Source organism: Centroberyx affinis, unplaced genomic scaffold (genome assembly GCF_046629955.1).
Source record: "Centroberyx affinis isolate AG114_WGS23_722 - 3 ecotype Tasmania unplaced genomic scaffold, CSIRO-AGI_Caff_v1 ptg003277l_1, whole genome shotgun sequence".
NCBI classification, from domain to species: domain Eukaryota; kingdom Metazoa; phylum Chordata; class Actinopteri; order Beryciformes; family Berycidae; genus Centroberyx; species Centroberyx affinis.
The window spans coordinates 48,021-70,720 of NW_027281294.1; the positions used below are offsets into that span (position 1 = coordinate 48,021).

The 22,700-nt window shown below is 38.7% G+C and overlaps 1 protein-coding gene across 1 annotated transcript; it reads right to left on the bottom strand.

Annotated features, from left to right (window-relative positions):
- Positions 1-1,960: 1,960 nt before the first annotated feature.
- Positions 1,961-18,125, bottom strand: LOC139660342 (probable serine/threonine-protein kinase clkA). Its single transcript, XM_071538453.1, has 8 exons — positions 18,085-18,125; positions 17,211-17,348; positions 15,680-15,828; positions 14,798-14,939; positions 13,634-13,777; positions 11,656-12,708; positions 11,027-11,106; positions 1,961-8,920 (listed from the first exon to the last, which is right to left on the bottom strand). The coding sequence occupies exons 1-7, from the start codon at positions 18,123-18,125 to the stop codon at positions 11,070-11,072; spliced, it is 1,704 nt and encodes a 567-aa protein (XP_071394554.1). The 3' UTR covers positions 1,961-8,920; positions 11,027-11,069.
- Between the last annotated feature and the right edge of the window lie 4,575 nt (positions 18,126-22,700).

Genomic DNA, 22,700 nt, shown 5'->3' on the forward strand with positions numbered 1-22,700 from the left:
TTTTTTCACCCGAGGACCTGAAACAAAAATTCTGTCTCTGATCCCCAGAACCCAGGCTCATGAAAACAAACGTTTTCCAGGTTTGTGTTTGGTCCCGATCCGTAGTTTAACACACAGCGTTCTTTGATTATTATGGGATGCCTGAAAGAGCTGACTCTGTGACGATACTAGGGTTCGACCGATATGTTTTGGGTTTTTTTGCATTGAAGCTACTGATAGCCAATATTTTCTGGTATTCAGTATCTATAAATTTTGCAAAGAATTTCAAGTATTCAGAGATTCCCCCAGAATTTTCTTCTTATCAGGGTGGAAAAGCCTCTGAAACCGCATTTAGACCATCATGGGACACTAAAACTCTCCACTGAAACCCCAAGATAATAATAATAATGATAACACATATTTGTTCATACTTGTGTGGAATCCGATTCAATTCAAGTTAAGGGCTTCCCATAGACATCCAGTCTAATATTGATCAGTTATACAATAAATATTCAGTCAAACAAATATTGGCCCTATATATCGGTCTAACCCTAGTTTATTATCATGGTATGCCTGAGGAAGTGGAGTTCTCATCAGTATCTCTGCTGACATAGTTTGACGTTTGTTTTGGCATACAAATGTTTCGTCAGACCACCAGTTACACCGACGTAACAAGCGTCAACGTCTTCAAAAGCTACTCAAATCTAAAGGAAGTTGAGGGGCGTGGCCTGGGATCTATTTCCCGTTCCGTCATGCATTTTGACACCTTGACCCCCTGAATCAAAAACCACCAAAATCACCAAAATTGGCCTCCAGGTTGTTGTACTGTAAAAATAGATGTTTCCCTAAAATTTCTATGATGTTATTGAATTGTGTTGCACAAGATGACTGAGAAATTTATTTTTATTTATTCTTAACAGACCCAGTTTCAGTGTTGTTGGGATCCTAGTTCATTTTAAGTCAAGCTTTAAATAGTTATGGCTTTAGTTACTGAGTTAGCTTGAAGTCCCGCCCCTTATTTCGAACACGAACAAGGAGTCAAACAAAATGCAGTTCAAAGAATTTTTTGCACTCTCAAATCGATCAGTTGAGCTCATGATACCAATTACCGACAGTATTTAACATCTAAAATCGAGTTTTAAACGTACCATAAAGGGTTTTTTTTTTTTTACATTCGTATTGTTCCTGAACAAGTTTTTTTTTAACATATGAGATGAAAAAAGCTTATCAGCTTACCAGATCGGGGCTTTAATGTCATGCCTTGGCGAATTTGGTTCAGGAGACAGAAATTGTCTATAAAGAGATTCTAGTTTTGTTTTGTTTTGCTGTTTTCCTCTCATTCCTGTATTTATTTTGAAATGCAAAGAAGTGCAGTTTGTTGTGCTAGTAACTAAACTGTGTTACACATACAGATTTACACCACTACACGCACACGCACACACACTCACACGCACACACACACACACACTCATACAAACATGCAAACAGGGAGTGATTTGTTAAAACGAGGGGGATGTCGGGCAGGCACATAAATATTGTTTACTGAGACATTTTCCTTAAATTCTATTTTTAACTAGGGAGATGAAAGTAATATTTTGTGCTAAAAAGGACATTGTTAACCTCCTTGATTCCTCCCCAAATCACCCTAACCACACAAACACACACACACACACACACACTTCAGTATTCTACAATATCTCAGTGAAGGGACAATTCTTAACTTATTTGTTTCTAACTATTCCGTGGAGTTGACTCTACCAATGACTGTGTATTTTTATGTGAAGGGGTGAAGTTGCCTTTCTACACTAATCATGGTTCGGATTTGCTGCTTCCTCACTAATGGTTAAAGTGATATTTGACTCTGGCTAAAAACGACTGAGGTCTGGAGAAATTTAAACACAATAGTTGGTTAGAAAACGGCGATGACGCAGTGGGGTGTCGTCATCATTCAAACCAGTCAAATTTCGCTATGGGCGGAGCCTGACACTGCTGCTCAATTGTTTACGTAGGAACAACAAGGAAGTTGCTACAGTTAGCTAGCTAGCAAAACAAAACTTTACAAAGGCGAGGTTTAAACGATGTGCAGCGGCAACAGCCCATAAAATGTTCTCTTTTATCTCGCTCATTTAATTTATGCAACGAATTCACTCGGCGAAGTAGGCAGCATTGTAGCTAAGCCAACAATGCAAACTTGTTCTACTCGGGCTGAAAAACAAACCAGTATTGCTGTTTTTGTTGGTTTGTTTTAGAATCCCATTTCAAACTCAGAGCTGCCTTTGGCCCAGCAAGGTCTTGTTCTCCCTCTGTTGTTCAAGTCGGAGGCGTGGCTACGCACGATTAACTTAAGTGTAACAGTTGTAGCTTTGGGAACACATATTCCCAGTGTGGGAACACATATTCCCAGTGTGGGTTCACCTAACAGTCAACCGACAACAATATTGGCTGTCCTGGCTACCCGTAGTGATGTCACTACCTCACTTTTGCTTTACTTCAGTTGGACACGCACAAATGTATGTATTTGTGATATATGTATATGAGATATCCAGCCTTTGAACAAGTTTACACCTCCTCTTATGAAATGATTGCTGGCAATACAGTAACACACATTATGGTTTTTATTAGAGTTATGAGTCGCCTAAAGACCTTGGCTTACAGAATAGATCTGTTTGAGGATAGAAGCATAAATACCGCTTTGAAATCAATCCCTTCATATATATGTACTGGTTAAAGAGACCCACAACAGCTGGTGAAATTATCAAATACCTAATAGATCATAGGTTCAATTCCTGCTACAGTCCATGTGTCCATCAACAGCCATGTGCCCTGTCAAAGTGTCCTTGAGCAAGGCATTGAACCCCTTCCTGCTGCACTTAACTTTAAGGCCTGGTACATATTTAAGGCAGTGCACACATATGCTAACGCAGGTTCACAACATATTGCTACAGGGATATTATTCTGTTCTTTTGCCCATAAATTTAGGTGAAGAGAGGCACTACCAATATTTTCAGATGTCAGCATCAAAATTTGACAGCCTCCTTCATCGTATTGCCTCTGATTAGCTATGACAAGAACCAGTGGAACCTGGTGGCACACCGAGGTACTTGGTGCTGCTAGTTACAAGTTGGCAACTATGACGGTTGTTGGTATGTGTTTACAGTCGAAACAACTACTTCTTTGTTGGTAATTCTTCCTTTAGAAGTATTTGCATCTATTGCTTCCACGTCTAATGTTAAGTTCACTTTACAAAATTTTGGACAACACATTTTTCTACGCAAGAAAGCAAGAAATGCCCCTTTGTTGCTGTGTGACTATGTTTTTGTTGCTGTGTGTGATTATTTAACGGGCCTAAGTTGCTCAGGATAAGAGCATCAGCCGAATGCCTCAAATGTAACTGTGAAACACTCACAATGAAATGTTTTTTGTGGGTGGCGTCTTACTTTACACTGAGAAGAGGTTGTAGTGAAACTGGTCCCTCCTCTGCAGATACAAAGGCAACTTCACCCCGTAGCGTGTTTTTATGTACGTGTATATAGTTACTCTAACTATCTGTGTCCAACCTGGGCAAAATATGAGTTGAGGAAGGTTTGAAATATATAAGGGAAAATCATGAGAAGTGTTTCAGTGGTTTAAATTGCAAACCATCCATTTTAACCAAGTATTTATCATAGTCTTAAAATCACATTCTTGAAAACAAGTGAAAAACTGCCAATTGAGAAAGATGATCTCTCTTGTTTCCACTGTAAATCACCTTGTTTTCTTGAGTGATCTGCCTTTTCTCAAGATATTGTCACTTAATTGTTTAAGAAAAGTGAAGTGAAACTTCAGCGCAAAAGCAAAATAAATTGTCACACTACATTGGCAAATGATTTTTCACTTTCTTTAAGAAAAGTATGATTTTAAGACTCAACGCAAGATTTGGCCTAAACTACTCTTACTACAAATGTACGAAGTGCGACCTAAAAATTATCATCTTCAATGGTCATCTTCAATAAGGGGTCTTTTATTAGCCTCTATTTTAAACCATGCTGAAACAACAGCAGAATATGCTAATATGCTTTATCTTCACTCTCCCAATGCAGACCTGCAACAGAATATCCGGATAGTGGTTAGCAATGAGGGGCATACAGCCTTGTTGGAGGGCTGAACATTAAAGGAGAGACTGTAATATCACGTCTTACCAAAAATAAGTTATGTGTTTACACAAACTTTGATGAGTTAACATAGCTAGCTAGATATAAAATTATTACAGAACTATCTATCGACCCCAACAATGGATGCAACTGTTCTTCAAGCATCTTCAAGCATTATTATTCCTGTAGTCTTTCAAATAAAAGCTTTAAATGGATGGAATCAACTTCTAGTCCATTTTGCTCTTGTCAGGCAAAACTAGTATGATTCATGAAACAATCTCATTGGTAGGGAAACAAGGAAGCGCAGAAATCTGGGCTGATTATCAAAACCAAGAACGGCAAGTCGATACTTATGTCCTTGTGGACAACGTACTTCCCAAGAGTTTCCCTGGTCGCTCAAGTAAATTGACTTCTGGTGACTTGTTGATCATGTTGCTCATAGAGGGAATGCACAGTTCCTCCCATATCAAAGGAAATGCCTTATTTCTGTGGGTGTTAGGGTGTTTAACTATTACTATGAAAGGGACAGGGGGCAGCGATCAGGGAAGAACAGGCAAATAAGTTTTTGCTTTTGTCACTCTTCCAACATGGTGGTATGTTCCTGGTAACGACTGCTAACCACTTTCCAAACTCTCTGTGACTGGCTGTTATACTTTACAATATTGACTGCATATTTGCCCAGGTTTGTTTGTGTTAGCTGTACATAGGGAGGTTTGTATTTTATATCAATGACGTGTGCAATTCTTATGAAGGGAGAGTTACTGAAACTCAGCATTTTCTTTTTCTATCAGGATCTGGGTAAAACAAAACAAGGTTTGAAATGTTTTTTGGTGAATATTTGCAAAAAGCGTTGTGAGGGGTGTGAGGTTTAGTCTTAATTTGTATAAGGATACGAGCAGTTTGGTGATAGTGGGTAAATTATTTTCCCATGCCTTTTGCCGCAAAATCTTATATTAACCTGGCGAAGAGCTGAATAACTTACAATCCTCTTTCATCCCCTCTCAAATCACTCCACGTCTTACAATTAAAATCAAACGCACCTCAGCTGTGTCAAATATCTGAAAACATTTCAAATTATAAATGTTTTTTGTCCAGGTGTGTGTGTTAACTATCAGGGTACTGGCTTGCCTGTTTGATTCTGTTGAAAAATGCAGTTGTTTTGTTTTGGTTTTTTGTATCAATGTTAATTAACAGGGTGCACTTGTTTTGATTCACCCACATTGGCGGAGTTGCCTCTGTACCACTGATTCCCTGTTCAGAACCTCCAAATTGACCTCCACCCACCGTTTGGTGAAACAAAACAAGCGCACCCCCATTGCTGTTTTACTTGACAGCGGGAAGGAATGTGTGTACAAATAATGAGGGCTTGAAATTAACACTAGCCACCAGCCAGACGCTAGAAATTTTCACTTAGCTGGTTAATATATCAGTTCGACTGATTCACCAACCTGTGTTCTATACTGATAACTAGTGTGTACAAACAAAGTCAGTGTTCAAACAATTAAAGGGGCATTTATCGACCAACATTGACAGACCTTCTCTCCTCCTACACAAGTCTCAGGCCGGTTTGGATCCTTTGACTGTCTAATAAAGGCAAAAAATGCCCAAAAATAATCAACAAAAAACAACCATACCTTACTTATTGCTCGTTTAAGAGGACCTTCCTAATATTGAGCCCTGTTACACATTCTATTCCTTTTATCTCAAGGCTTAAATATCTTGTAGCCCGTCTCATCGCCCTTACATGGTAAAAGTGGGTTTAGCAGGTGAGGTTAATAAGGGATCATGGACACAGGAGGAGGTCTTGATGTTTTGTACTTCGGATACTAAGAAATTCATTTGGCCGGTGAAACTCTTGATTCTTTGGCTGGTTGGCTTAAGAAGTTAGTTTCATGCCCTGCGAACAAACCAACAAAGAGTTTATTATCATGTGGCTTCATGATGAACAAGTTTACAACCGACTGATGTTTATTTATTGTTACTATCTTGAAACCGTGACCTGTGTATTATTCCTATTGAGATGCTGCTCTGGCTCAGTCAACTGGAAGTAAAACAGATGTCTTATAAACTTCACTGGCTCTTCTCTTTTTTGGTGCTTTTACTTTTTTCCCCTGGGAAGGTTTTCTGGGCACATCAGTTCAGTTCAATTCAACTTTATTCTCCCCAATAAACACAAATGAATACACAAGTCCACAGCATACATAAAATCAATGACAGCAGCCAAAAAACAATAAAAGCAGTAAATTGCTGATCAAACAATCACATAAAAACAAATGATCTAATACTCGTCTGCTCTTTTTCAGCATCGTCCTGCTTCACATTCATACAGTCACAAACCTGGAACTTGGAGGGTTAAATTCCTTGCTCAAGAGCGCCCCAGTAGTTATTCTTTAGGGGAGGGAAGAGTGATATTCATTCACTTTCCCCAAGCAGATTTGGGAATTCAAACTAGCAACCTTCACATGCCTGCTTCTCCAACCTTTAGAGTACAGTAGATCTCAATCCTGGTCTTCGGGGCCCAGAGTACTGCAGTCTTTCTGTCCTACCAGGTAGGTCATTGGAGTTAACTGTGTTCACCTTGCATCCCAGGTGTAAATCAGCCTCTGATTAGACAGCTATGAAAACCAGCATGGCCGAGTCCCGAGGACCAGGATCATGATGATTTAGGACCTAGCTACTTGATTCTGGCCACACCTGAGCTCTTTATCAATAGGTGTTCTTGTAGGTTCTTGTCTCCTCCATGACACGTTTTGTAATGTCTAACCATTGAAGTATGATTCCAAAACAAAAGAATTAGAGGACGGAGGACAGATAAAACATCCCGGAAGTTTACTTGTCAGCTGAGGATGCATCAGATAGTGACTTGACCAAAAAGAACAAACTGAAAGCCCCAAGATTCATTGCGAGGACAACATGAAACAGATGGAAAAGTAACAGCTGCGTGTCTTAATTGTGTGCGATGTGAAGCGCGCAGTCCATCTCAAACTCTAAGGAAGCTTCTCTGTTCACTTTAATGACAATATTGTTCTCTCCAAGACGACTTGGGAAGAACTTTCTCCACAAAGTCACAAGATAGTATTGTGTATTGAGATAATTTTGGATATGAAATTTTCATATTGGCACAGGCCTAGTCAGTAATGTAATCTCATGGCTTTCACTTACTTGTGGATTACTTGTCCCACAAAATCAATTTAAATACATTCAAATTTCAGTACATTTCAGTATAAAAATAATCTCTCATTGATTTTGATAATTCCTATCCAGCGACATGCTGAAAGGTGCACATTTGCAAATGTGCTTTGTAAATCTGCAAACTATAAATATCTATAAATCTGTAAATAGTAAAGTCTGTCAACAGTCAACATATCACCTGATTGCCTCTCCAAATTTAAGACACCACCTCCCCATTGTGCCTTAAATGCAAAACAAATACTGGCAGCCTTACACATTGTCTTTGGTCCTACCCCAAATTATAAAAATACTGGGAAACTGTCCTGTATGAAATGCAGAACATGTTAGGAACTGAGCTTGAACTGGATCCAGTATCACTTCTCCTTGGTCTCCCTAGTGTGCACATTGCTAATGTACATCATAGAAAACTGTTTAATGTCCTGACATTCTGTGCAAGGAAAAACATATTACTTCAGTGGATTTCCGGCTCCCACGATCTCCGGGTGGAATAGGATAATAATGGAGCATATCCTGCTGGACCTCCTGACTTGTCTAGTACACTCCAAGACAGCTAACTTAACCAAAATGTGGAAACCGTTTCTTGAATATGTAAATGTCAATGTATCTGCTGTGATAGCTGACTCGAAATGATGTGCAATGTTTGACAGGTGTGCCTTTTTGTTTTCCCTTTTTTTCTCTTCTCTTTTCTTTGATTGTCTGTGCTGAGCTGTACAGTGTTACGTTTAGATTGTTGTTATCCCTTTCTGTCTTTTGTCTGTTTAGTGGATAATGAAAAATTCAATAAAACATATTTTTTAAAAAAAACAGTCAACATATCAAGAATTCTTTCTAACCATCATAGCATGATGAAAACCAATGTCTATCTTTATATTTTTTTTATTTATTCTATTATCTGTCCTATTCTTTGCTGCTACAATCATGCCATGTCTCCTTTAGGATCAATAAAGTGAATTTTTACAAGGCTTAATTGAAATAAATTTTAATTTACACCCTTATCTTTTCAAAAATGACTGTTGGAAAAGTCATGAAATTAATACTAGAAAAACTTTGGATGCTTCACTTGCTAGTAAAAAAAAAAATATTAAAAGCAGTGATCCAAAAAAAACAAGGCAGTCTTAAGTGAAAAAAGACAAAAAGCCTTTATTGCATGGGCTGCAAGACAACTAAAAATAATGTGGAGCTAATGGTCTTCATCAGGGTCATGACGATGACAAAATCTTGGCCCTGCTTACTAGAATTTATATTATCTTCAATCTTTTACTAGCAAGTCAAGGATCCAAAGTTTTCTAGTATCAGTTTGAATCTACCTGTCCCTCCCAAGAGCAGCTTTATGTTCATATCAGACCCAAAAACCGCTTCTTTCCTCTGTCCTTATCCTCATTAAAGTCATTCAATAAAAAAAGAAAAATCAAAATAAATGAAAAAACATATTAAACATTAATGTGAAAGCAGCTGACCTCTGGAAGGCAGGGAGGCAAATGAAAAGGAAATGTCCCTAAATGGATCGGTAAAGTGGGATGTGGCCAGCAGGCAGCGCTGTAGGCGTCGTTTTCCACTTCCTACTTAAAGCGTAGAGTGATGTCTGCTGGTAGCCCTCGTCTGACCAGTTCATCTTTAAGCTGGAAAAGAAAAGAAAGGGTGGCATTGAGCTATGACAGCTGTTATCTGAGGTGTCTGAAGTGGCAGGACTGGATTTCTTAAGGCAAACTGAACTGAGACAGACAGACCGACATGGTGTTACAACCCGGCTCAAGGAAGTAACAACGAGGGAGCCATACGCTAAAGTAAACAATAATTTATGAAGTAAATTCTAGGGAAAAACAAACACAAACTAAAAGAACAGAACAAAAGGCGTGCATAGGTGAGGAGGAAGAGAGACACTGATGTCTGAAGGCTTTTTAAGCCCAAGGAGTACACCGGGCCCAGGTGCACTCCAGTCAGCCTCAACGACGACCCCACCTACCAGGCTCCTGCAAGACACACAGAGCCAGGAGAGTGGGATGGTCGTCACAATGGACACACACTTTAAAAGATTTGTTATTTTCAACACATTTGTGCACTCAGGGACGAAAAGCGTCACTTTTCAGTACTGCGTACAAAACATTACCAGCTAACATTTTGACTTTGAATGGATCTTGATCCTTGGGTTAGATGGATTGGGCCAATATTATTATTCATTTAATGTACAATTTTGTTTTTTGGTAACACTTTATTTCGACAGTCCAGTGTTGATACTCAACTATCGGGTGACAAAAAGTAAATGTTCAGCAAAATGTAACTTGCCTATTTGGTGAATCTCCACAGTATGAATGCCAAACCCTTCACTTAACCTAACCTTAACCCTGACCCGATTTCTAACCTTAACCCCAAGCCTAAGATTAACCCTAGCCCAGCCATTGAATAGTTATAAACTACTTTTCACACAATTATGCGTATCACCTGAAACTTAGTAGACTTTTTAGTGACACATTATAGTTACTTGATAGGACTTTGAGCATCAACATTGGACTGTCCAAATAAAGTGGGACCTTTTGTAAATTCTTAGTTTCCCTACCATTGCACTTATTCATTAGTCTGTTTCTACTGACAAGGATAACATTCTGGAGGAAATTGTGAATCCTTGTAATTTTTTAGTATGAAAATGAAAACATGTAAAGCAATGCTCTCTTTTTCAGGAACTCCCTGATCACATTCACACCTGGAAGCTGACCAGTACAATCACAGTCTGATCTGCTGGCCACTGAGGAGCTCCACTGGAGCGGTTGGGGTTAAGGGCCTTGCTCAAGGGCATCTCAGTGGTGGTAATGAGGGAGGGGCAAGCGCTGCTTTTCACTTTCCCCACCCAGATTTATCCTGCCGGTCCGGGGGATTGGACGACCTTCCGATCACAAGCTTGCTTCTCTAACCTTTAGGCCACCACTGCCCCTACTCTTATGAAGGGGGAGTTACTGAAACTCAGCATTTTCTTTTTCTATCAGGATCTGGGTAAAACAAAACAAGGTTTGAAATGTTTTTTGGTGAATATTTGCAAAAAGTGTTTAAAAGTGTATAAATCTCTGCCTATCCTGGCAAAGACTTCAGTGCTACATAGCTGCTCTCCAAAACTGGGCTTAATCATTAACAACTTCCTTGTTCCTTCATTCATTTTGATGATTATATGACACCCAAACAGCACATTCATGGCGCAAGTGTGTGATTAATTCAGCTGATTCAGCTGTTCAGTTGCTAGGGTTAGTAGCTCAGTTTCTGAATTGGACCAAACAAACTGTTTAGGTGTATAGGTGATTCATGATTGATTCATTCAGTTTGTTCAGCGGTTCATTTGCGAGTGTAGCCCGAAGCGCTTTTGCCTTACGAAACTCAAATTTTTTACAAAGGTGAATCAAAAGGACTGGTCCATAATCAATTCTCTACCATCAGATAATCCGAAAGAATCAAGATAGTTAAAAGAATCTGTCTCCCCAGCAATAAATTGTACGTGTTAACAAGCTGTCACTAACAGAAGAAGTATGTTGTCCCTAACAAAATATACAGACGTGTTGATTGCCATAGAACCAAATTCCACATTGCAGTTTTACATGGAAACCTCACATCAGGAAGTATCCTTAACTGGAACTATGCTTATTCAAAGTGTATCCAAGTTGGAGGGTGCAGTTATCTGACTAAGCATTATGTTACATGGGTCATTAGTAAATTATCATTTGATTCGATGAGACATGACAGACCTGTTGTAGGACTGCATTCCTGTTGTCTTCAGACAGTGGAGTCTCAGAGGAAAGTTTCATTTTCAGACCTACAACATAACCTGGAGAAACAGTGACTCATCATTACAATGCAGAAAGAAAGAAAGCTTATAACAACAGATTCTTATTATCACACAATAGAAAGTGCTGAAACTGAATAATAGAGTTCAGGGTGGGAAATTATCACCAGAAACCAGCCAAATGCTGGCAAATCTTGTTTGTGACTGGGAAGTTAGGGGGCGATCACATCTACAGTTTGTTTTCTTTGGTCCGAACCATGGCGGAAAAGTTTACTTTGCTATATTTTTGTATTTGGTTTGCAGTCAGTAGCTATTTGGTCAAAGTAGCAGTCATACTTTTCAAAAATATGACAAATATCTCAGTTTGTAGTGAAGCTCTGCATATTTTACAGTCAAACAATCTTAGGCCCCAAATGCACCAGAAGCGATAGATGACAGGCATCACATAATGCACGCTGCTAATTTGATGCTTCTATGGCGGCATTTCAGACAAGAGATTTGCTGAAATCCACTGACGCATTTGGAAAAAGTGCACATGTGACGCTTCCTGTGCATTTCTGCCTGACAACTTAGTTATTGTGTCATACTCACGAGGCCCAGGACTTTCGGTACTTGTCGTGTTCAAGATTTCGGTTACAGGTGGCGTGGAAGCTGTAGTCGGTGAAGTTGTGGCTGCAGGTGGTGTAGTAGTTGAAGGGGTAATGGTAGTTGTACTGTGTGTGGTAGTTACTGTTGTTGGTGTGTTGGCTGCAGTTGGTGTAGTCATGGTTGTAGTTAGTGGTGTAGTTGTAGGGAGAGTGGAGGTTGAATCTTGTACGGTAGTTGCTGCAGTTGGTGTAGTCGTGGTTGTAGTTAGTGGTGTAGTTGTAGGGAGAGTGGAGGTTGAATCTTGTACGGTAGTTGCTGCAGTTGGTGTAGTCGTGGTTGTAGTTAGTGGTGTAGTTGTAGGGAAAGTGGAGGTTGAATTTTGTCCGGTAATTGCTGCAGTAGGTGTAGTCATGGTTGTTGTGGTTACTGGTGTAATTATAGAGGGAATGGTGGTTGTACTTTGTGTGGTAGTGGCCGTAGCTGTTGTGTTGGCTGCAGTTGGTGTAGTCATGGTTGTAGTTAGTGGTGTGGTTGTAGGGAGAGTGGAGGTTGAATCTTGTACGGTAGTTGCTGCAATTGGTGTAGTCGTGGTTGTAGTTAGTGGTGTAGTTGTAGGGAAAGTGGAGGTTGAATTTTGTCCGGTAATTGCTGCAGTAGGTGTAGTCATGGTTGTTGTGGTTACTTGTGTAATTGTAGAGGGAATGGTGGTTATACTTTGTGTTGTAGTGGCCGTAGCTGGTGTGTTGGCTGCAGTGGGTGTAGTTGTAGGGAGAGTGGAGGTTGAATTTTGTACGGTAGTTGCTGCAGCTGGTGTAGTCGTGGTTGTTGTTAGTGGTGTAGTTGTAGGGAGAGTGGAGGTTGAATCTTGTACGGTAGTTGCTGCAGTTGGTGTAGTCGTGGTTGTAGTTAGTGGTGTAGTTGTAGGGAAAGTGGTGGTTACTTGTGTAATTGTAGAGGGAATGGTGGTTGTACTTTGTGTGGTAGTGACCGTAGCTGGTGTGTTGGTTGTAGTTGTAATAAGCAGTGTTGTAGTTGTAGGAGGGACAGCTGAAGGTTCTGTAAACATAAGTTACAAACACATTCCATATTAACTCCATCAAACCAGGAAATCAGCAAAGGAATTTGAAATATGAAGAAATGAGGGACTGACTCTACTCACCATTTCCAACGCTTACAATCACACATCGTAGTGCCGAGTGATACTTTATTGGGTTAGACTGAAGGCTGAGGAAATAAATCAATAGCTTTGTTACAAAATGTGATGTACATCTTTGAAGAAATCAGATGATTTACTGTGAAGCAGCAATCCCTTAAAATAACCTTACATTTTCATTAATTTACATGAATTAACCCCTTAATTCATGCAAAATCCCCTTAAACTTAATTAAGGGAGTTAGTAATGGAGGAGATCCCATCAAAACCTCAAAACCTCTTTAAACACCCCCTTAATCTTGACTCCTTACTTTCTAATTTAATGAACAATTCAGGGAGGAACTTTGTCATTAATTTCCACTTAATAACCCTGTAAACCTGCACAAAAGGCATGAAAAATCCCTTAATTACTAGTGTCTCTGTGAATCAACCCATGAATAAATCCCTTATGAACCCATGATACTAAGTTTACTTTTTTAAAGCCATGTTATTTTTAACGGATAATTAATGTTTATGAAATGGAGAAATCAAGGACAGTTCAGGGATAAAATTAAGGGGTTTGGTTTTGTACTGTTAGGAAACATTTTTTTTATTTCATCATGTACTCTTCAAATGGGTTAGCATGGGTTAATGACTTTATACTGTGCCATACACAACACAAATGCAAATAGTTACATTGTATAGTCTGTAATTGCATTTTGATATTACCCTCTCGAAAACCTTATGAGGGAGATTTTCATGAAATACTTCTACAGTGTTACTATGTACTTGGAATACTTTTCGATAGGTTAATGCTTAGGTTAATGCAATGAAGTAACAAGAGACTGACTTGTTAACTGCCTGGACCACAAAGCAGATGGGATGGCTTTCTCCATCTTCCTGCTCGGACGGTGTCCAAGTCAGGATGAACTGTCCTGCTGATCCAGTCCGGTTTTCTATGTTGTGTGGCCCGCTGAACAAAAGCTCTGAAACACTTTAACAAACACAAAGGAGGGCATGTTGAGTTGAATCAGCATTACCCAAAAGATTGTGGTGAACACACCAATGTTCTGAGTCTGCCCACGAATGGACAAATGGCCTCTGACTCAGCTTTCTTTTGTTCCTCATGATATTTGTATGATTGATTTTTTATGTCAAATGGGCTGCATTCTTTTACCAATGAACAAGCACGTAATGCGTGATAAAGTCTCTCTGGCGTGGCAAACCTGCTTTACCAGCCAAGCTAAACTCAAAGTGACGCAGCAATCTGGCTGCATCAAACGTTCTTGAAATATTTGGACCAAATGACCAACAGAGTGATTTGCACTAGCAGCTGGTCACAGCTAAAAATTGGATCCAAACAATTTTGTTTAGCTGTACTTTTTGATAATGGAAATTCTGACTTTTAAGGAATACATTTATTTTGTGCCATTTTTGCCACTATGGAATGCACAGCCCGCAAAATAAATAGAAAAGTTTTGTCATCTCTTAACAGGTTCCCTCTACTACATACATATCTAACAACAAACATCGCTGAGGGTTCCTTTACATTTGCTGAGAGGCCGTTTGTGACATGACTGATTGCATCACTTAAAGGCGGTTTAAAAAATGACAGAATCATACAGTTCAAAAAGTGATAGGCACATGTCTGCACATGTTTCTTTGCACATTACATTCTTTTTTTTTTTTTTTTTTGTAAATTCATTTACAGGTAGTAATCTATCCCTAATTTTCCTTTACCATTTAATGGGTGGGGTGGGTCACCCTGCTAACCCTAAAGGAATTTCACCAGTGTGGCAAGAATAAAATTCTGTGGGAAATACTGAATCCATATGATTTTTTGTGCGTGTATCAGCACAAATTAATCAGGTCAAATTCCTTGTTGAAATGCTTGTGTCTTTAATTGGGTAATTATTCCTTCTCTAACCAGCAGCTCAGAGGAGTACACAGGGTATCTATAGCCTATGGTATTTTAATATCTGAATGCTTTTTTGTTTGCTTGCTTTTTACTTACATGGAGTTATTTGCCTCTGCCTTGATGGTGATTGACAGGTTCTGATGGACAGGAGTGTACAGCTGAGCTCTGTTGGCTGGGGTTGGAGGCAGGAACCTGGGCAGATAGTGTCCCTCTGTACAGGATTGCACTGCAGCATCCACTGGAACAATAAAGAAAAATATAGTTTTTGTGTAACCTTGTGTAATTTCATTGTCTACACAATCCTGCAGCAAGAAGCTTCTGGACCAAATCAGGTTCTGATACAGCGCCTATCTCATGGGGTTTATTAAAAAACCCTTTGATTCAAATTTCCTTAGTAAGTTTCCACTATGGACTGTTAGATTTTTAAGTGCAGTAGTCTGTGAATCGCACGTTTCGCAATGCTGCTTCCTCTGATTCAGCCCAGTAATCCAGAATATCTTCACAATGCAGCAATGCGAAACATCTTCTATGTGCCAAATGTTTACATAAATAATAAGAAGAATAAAAAACTTGAAACAAGTTGGTCTACTATTACGAGTTGGTCTACGATTATGCGTGCATCATACCTACAGCTTTTATGAATAACAGTAATATTGTGTGGCTGTTGGGGCAACAAACACTACAAACTCCAGACTGGAGCTTGTTATTCAAACATTTCAAACAAGCTAATATCATGAAGCCTAGTGCTGTTGCTACGAACTGAAACAATGCAATCTATCCATACTAAGCTATCTAGGTTAGCTCGTTAGCCTAGCTGACCTTCCAAGTTCAAACTAGCCATACTAGCCTATAGCTAGCTAGTGGGTTCAACTCAGTGAGATTATTTCTATCTCCAAAGCAGCTCTGCCTCTGAGAAATGTTTGTTTATTTGTACAGCTAAAACTTCAGTCTGAAAAAAGGTGACGAGAGATCTCCTACCTTTTACAGCAAACTGGACAGGTAGACTGCTGAGAGCGTCATTAGTACTTCTCCCCGTATTAGAACCATCGGTTTGGGTGAGTACAATATTCTGGTTGGGAAAGTCCTCCATCACCAGCTGAACTACGTACGAGACTTCATTATTGCTGCTGGTGGTGGAAAATGACAAAGCACAAGACTGCAAAAGAAAAGAACGGAGACAAGTCCAACGTAACTCAATATTGCTGCATTTGTTTTATGTAAATGAAGAGTTAATGTCTGAAACATCATTTTGTAAGAATGGTGGATAATTTGGAACAAAACATTTTCCATTTAACATTCCAAATTCTGTCAAATAGAAAATCTACCAATCTTCCAAAATCTGCTAATCTTACAAACTGTGACAATATATGCAGGGTTTTATTCCAAAATTGTATACATCCACTTTTTGAAAAAAGGTTATTTGAAATTCAACACAAATATAGATGATTCCATCATCAAAAATTATATTTTGTGGGCAAACAACTTTGAATAGCTAACAATTTATGCAATTTGTCCAACCTCAGTTGCACTACATGAGTTTTACTTTCATGGCAGCAATCATTCTGTCAGAGTAGGTGTCACTTTTTTCAAAATGGTGACCACTACATGGTCAAATCTCATTTTGCGTTTCAGGTTGGGTGATTGTGAGTGTTTTTATGTGCTTTTATGAAAGTGTTTTATGTTGTTTATTTTGTCTTAAGTTTTGTCGCTGCTGTGAAAATGAAAAGTACCAATCTATTTAACTATCTATTTCTATTTGGATATAAGCCGCTACTCACTGTTGATAAGCTCAGAACAGACGGCGGTGTGCAAGGGTTACACTCCGATAGTGTATTTCCATATCTGCATTCAACCCTGTCTCCATCAGGGTCGAATGCCAACAGGTTGAACTCTCGCTGACAGTTTGAAGGAACTCTGAGAGAGAGAGCGAGAGAGAGAAAGAGAGAGAGAGATCATAACAGCTTGAGTGAGTCAGCATTTGATCTTGTGGTTTTCATCAATATAACAGTGACCTAATAAGTTACCTTTCAAGCTAAAATCACTTTGAATTTATTTGGAAGCAATGTCTAAAAACATCCCAGCAGGGAAGCATTCAGGACCAATATTCTGTCTGAGATGTGAGCAATTCCCACTGAGGTGAACCCATGCAAAAATACATGCACTGGTGTTTAGTACAAAAGCATCCACTAAATGTTGGTTAAAAGTTAGCTATTTAGCCTAGCTGACCTTCCAAGTTCAAACTATCCATAGCCTATAGCTATCTAGGTAAGCTAGTTAGCGAGCTGCTGACCTGCCAAGATCATGAATGCCATAGTTATGAATGAATAAAATAAAAAGTCATTACCATTTATGTTGTATTTTATATAATATATTTATTTATATGTTAACCAGGTTTGTCTTTGTCATTGAATTTTGCCAATTCGCTAACTCTGAAAAACTGGATCTTTGGTGCCAATCGCCTCATACAGAACAAAAACAACAGTAAAACAAGAGTGGTGAAGAGGCTCACCGCAGGGCTGGCAGGACAGTGGTCTGAGGTGATCTGTTGGCTTGGCCGGTGTCGGACCGGTTCCTCAGGTCCACCACAGTCAAGGCTCTCCAGTCACTGATGCGATTTTCATTATTTATCCAGTTGCCACCATCCAACCTTTGGTGGAAGTTCATGGGAGATGAGGTTATTGTGTTGCTCAGAAGCTGTGTGTGCAATGTACCTATTTATATAGGTGTGTATGTACAGGTAACTTCCAAGATATAGGAAACACCAACATTAAGTGTGTAAATAAGGTGTTAGTCCACCAGGAGCCACCAGAACAGCTTCAAAGCTCCTTGGCATCAATTCTACAAGTGTCTGAACTCTACTGGAGGGACGTCACACCCTAAGCATGATGGGATGTTAATTGCTTCATTATCTTAGGGACCAAACGTATCTCATCTCTAAACATGATGGCAGTGGCCCAATCTATTTATCAACCATATTTCACAATATTGTATAATATAGGAAGACCAGATTAAAGTAGTATTTTGTCACTGACGGATGAAAACCTTGTAACTCCAATTCTGGGGCTTTGCATGTTTTAATTGAAGGATCACATGTTCCTCTATAGGATGAGAAATTTCTTCAACGCTTGGGCTGATGAAACTCTTTCAAAGGCATTTTGATAAACTCAAAAATGCATGGCCGTCAAGTTAAAGACAAGATTATTTTTATTAGTTCCTGAACCGTTGACATTTTGGAGATACAAGGTTTTCACCAGCAGGAGTGAGAAAAAACTCTTATAGAGTTTGTTTTACCCTCCGTGGAAAACCAGATGGGTACAAATTACTTTGCTGTCAGTTAAGCTGTCAAAATTACTTGCAAAGCTGATTTGTTTGGGTGTACTCACCGCAGCTGAAACGGAGCGTTGGTGGAAATCTGCCGAGACATGATTCCCTCCTTCTGGCACCATTCCCCACTGCTCTCCTGATCCACCAAGTTCAGCAGTACAGTCGGAGAGTTCCCACAGTCCCCGCTGATACAGTCCCACGTGTCGCTATGTGTGCATAAGTTAAAGCTAAGCTTATAGCGAAGGACCACCTGCAATATTACAATAATATGATATTATTACATTAGGAATCATTCTTATTCATAACATAATTTATGATGATAGTTGTTCAGGATGTTAGCTTGGGAATAGATGACACTTGTTGAACAGTATGAATTAGGGTTCGACCGATACCGATGGTGATGTTTTTGTATTGAAGCTGCTGCTGGAGGATATTGGTGCCGATGTTCAATATCTTTCCGGTTTCATGCTGAAAATTTTTAAGTATTCAGAATTGTATTCTTGTCAGGGTGGAAAAGCCTCTGAAACAGCATTTAGAGCATCATGGGACACTAAAACTCTCCACTGAAACACAGACTGATGAAATTATTTTAGTGTCAGCAGCTCTTTAACGCAGGCTGACCCACCACACCTAATCACTGTTAGGGACACTCTGGGATACATTACTGCCTTGAAGATGAAGAATAAGAATTAGAAAAAAGAAAAGAATAAGAAAAAAAAAAAACATTATTGAACAATTAAATGAATGAATAAAATGTGCAAAGAAAAATAAAATTTAATTGTAGGTTTTACAGACTGTTTAGTGTTTAGTTTATTTGCACAGTGATAAAACAAAGTTGAAGTGATGAAAACAGTGCTAAAATGCAATTAAATAAAAAAAAAATACAAAAAAGAGGAAAAACTGCTTCTTTGTATAGCTAATTTAAAAAACAAACACCTCACCTCAGGAAAAAAGTATTTTCCAAAACGCTATGAATCAATTTTTGGGGAAGAAATATTACCTGAAAGTTATTATTCAGTATTTATAAATCATATAGTGTAGTCTGTATAAATGTTCTCAATTTGCCAACAAAGAACTTCAGCTGCTAATTGTCTTTTAAAAAATAATCACATCATTAATCTTTATTTTGTGCAATTATGATCATTCTGTAACTCTAGGTGCCACTTTTTTCTAATGGTGAATATTTAATTTTAGAATAAAACTGATAGATTTCATTTAAACACATCACACAATTTTGCTTCAAGAAAAACAAAAACATAATTTGTTTCATTTTATAAGATTCTGTGTATTAATATTATTTCAAATGGTGGATATTATTAATATTATTATTTCAAATGGTGGATATTTAATTTTGGAATAAACCTCTTCATCATTTCTGCGTCCCAAAAGTGAAGACCAGTCGGTAAAAAACATTTCCTTCCATTCTTGAAAAAAACACCCACCATATTTTGTTTTCAGTCAATCATTTTGTAAGACTATGTATTACTATTATGATAATTATTTTCAAATGGTGTATATCTCAGTTTGGAATGAAGCTCTTCAGTTATAATTTCACCTACCTGGACAGATCCATCTGCACTGTTGTTTTTGGGGAAAAAAGTCATCACCGTCCCATAGAAATGACTAGCGTGGGAGCTGCAGACCAGCAGCAGCAGCAGTGGAGAGAGAGACATAGTGAATGTACTAGTCTCTCTACACACAGACAGTAGATTTATACTGGCACTTACACACACCCTCTCTGACAGTCTCTCTCTCTCTTTCTGTCTCTTTTTTATCTGTGTCTAACACACACAAGGAAGAAAAAACGCCTTTAGTTTGGGATCAAACAATGAACAAGGAAGTAAACTGGTATGAAGGAATTTTCCACGTGATGGTAACGTTGTTGGTTGATCAGAGTGATTGTGAGGACAGATGGGAGTGGGACTCACTTTAATCTCCAAGTACAATAAATATACAGTCATTTGTCTTGGTGGAAATTAATGCAGAGCAGAGGTGGGGACTCGAGTCACATCACTTGGACTTGAGTCAGACTCAAGTTACAGTTTTAATAGCTTGAGACTTGACTTGATGCATGAAGACAAGACTTGAGACTTGACTTGACTTGGGTTCTGCTGACTTGACACTTGACTTTGACTTGTACTTTGATGACTTGAAATGGTTTCCAAAGTGATGCTCTTACCAAGTTTTTATCCTATTAAAACCTCTAATGTGGAACCTATTGTTCTACATTACTAATGCCACTGTTATACATTTAGACTTGAGACTTGACATTAATGACTTGGACTTGACTTGGTAATCTACATGTAGACTTGACACTTGTGCCTCAAGACTTGATACTGACTTGGGACTCGAGCAAAGTTGACTTGGTCACACCTCTGATGCAGAGACTTGTGGGTAACTTACACACAGTAGAGGGAACTTATTGTCTTGACCACAAGTTAATGGCTTGTTCATCCCAAAGGTCACCAAACATTTTCACTGTTTTAACAGTAAACTAGATTTTTGAAGTAGAATACCTGAGTACCTTCAAACTCTGGAGAGTTCACTCCTTTAATGTGGTTCGTTTGGTCAGGTGAGAACGATGCCATTTGAACTCGGTTGGCACCAAATAACTGCCTCGTCAGGAGTGAAAATGTAATCTGAGCCAACTACAGGTAACAACCCCAAAATGCAAGGTTTTATGGCTATCAGGAGACGGATGTTGACATCTGATAGCCAGCAGTTCCTCATGTTTGGAAACAAAATCTGGACAGTCTGGAGTTATGCTCATATTCAGCTATTTCTTCATGCGGGAAATTACAGCAAAGAAAAGCAGAAAAGTCCATCATGCTTAGCTACAGTTACAGGAACTGGAACCATTTTATTTTTTCCTTGTAACTTTGTTTTCAAGACACAGCAGAAGCTAGCATTAAGCTAGCTGTAAGCTAGCTAGCTAGCTAGAGCAGAGATCCAACAGAAATGGCGAAACGAAAGTGAAGAGCTAATATATCGTCATACTAAATACTGGAATAATAATAGGTGTACTGCTTAGGTTTTTGGCTTGAGAACAAGGCATTTTAGCTTTCGTAACTGCATTTCTTTCTTTTGATTGTTTCACTCATAACACCGTCCTCCATCGCTGAGCAGTTGAAAATGCCGGAGAATGAGTGACACACATGGCAGAGGGACGACAGGACCCTAACTACAGCGCATAAGGACAGCGAAAGACATATAATTGACAGTAGATTGTACATGTCACATACAAAGGATAGTAACATGCATATCACAAGTAAGATGGTACAACCAGAGTCATATTCTCTGTAATCGCCAATGACAATAAATATACAACAGTGATGTCACTGTTCTGTTGATGCCGCCATATTGACTCCCAGTTTGACTCCCAAAAATGTTCACAGTGAGAGAAAGTGTCTACTATCGCTATTTTGTGATTTGTGTAATGAAATAACGCACTACACTCCAAAGTACCAATTTAAATTTTTGTCTTATATTGTGCCGTCAGATGTAGGCTAATAATTATGTTGGGATGGAGGGTTTGCCCACTGATAAGGAGACGCTACAAAGGTATCGTTATCTGACCTGCCTGGTAATCAGGAACAACTTCTTCTCTCATAGAATAAGTATGTTTACTGAAATGTATCGGTACTTTTGTACACCTTAAGGGTTTCATCAGAATACAGAGAAAAGATGGAGAGAGGGAATAAAAAGTTCACAGGAAGGTCATTGATGAGCGAGGTGGGGCCTAACATTGTCCAACAGCAGTGACACGTGATTTTTGTTTTGGATCTGAGCTTCAGCAATGAACCCCGATGGCCGACAACCACAATTGGCTCAGAAAACAGCAGAGAAGCAGTCAGACCAGTTTGGAGTACTTTGCTTAAATGAAGCATAAAAAGGGAAGAGTACTCTGAGATTTTACTGTCCCATTTAACACTGAAATCCTCCACTGAAGCCAATAAGGGGAACAGCCTGTCTATGCAGTGGCAGGAGAAAAGGAAATTCCCCTAGAAGGATCAGTAAAGTATCAAATGATTGACTAAGGAAACACAGAGTTTGTATTCAGTATCTTCAGATTTGACCCTTTTCATGAGGTGAGAAGTGGAGTACGCAAAAGATGAGGACAGGAGCTCAATATCAGGAAGATGTTCCTATTGCGTATTAATGTGTATTTTATTGTATTTTTTTATTTGTTTTAATTTTTTTTTTTTTTTCTCACACATCAATGACTCAGGCTCATATTTGTTTTATTTTTTTATTATGCAAATGAACATACATTCATTATATACACACAAACACACAAACGCAAAATATACACATATGCCTGCAGATCTACATTTATACATATGCAGAAAGAAGAAGAAGAAAAAAGATAATAGTAATAATACAAAATACTAAAAATAATACCGGTAATAAAATACAATCAGTTAAGGTTGAACACTGTGTCAGTATACAATCTACAAATGATTAAATGAAGAGTTCTGTTCCAAAATGCTATCTATCCATTTTCCTAAAAAAAAAACATTGCCTGAGGTTATTGATTCATTGTCTCTAAAATATAAAGGAAAGTGTTATCAGTGTGTCAATCAAGGACTTTTATGATCTACTGTCCTCTAAGAAGTACCTTAATGTGTTTAATTTTTGACTTTTTAAGATAAGATAAGATAAGATAAGATAGCAC

What these genes read in the sequence shown, in the direction of transcription:
- LOC139660342 (XM_071538453.1), bottom strand. Translation starts at nt 18,125, where the DNA reads ATGTCTCGGCAGATTTCCACCAACGCTCCGTTTCAGCTGCG. An exon ending in TGTCCAGTTTGCTGTAAAAG is followed by an intron (nt 14,940 to 15,679) that starts GTAGGAGATCTC and finishes TTATTGTTCCAG; the next exon opens with TGGATGCTGCAGTGCAATCC. An exon ending in TACCGAAAGTCCTGGGCCTC is followed by an intron (nt 11,107 to 11,655) that starts GTGAGTATGACA and finishes CTGTTTCTCCAG; the next exon opens with GTTATGTTGTAGGTCTGAAA.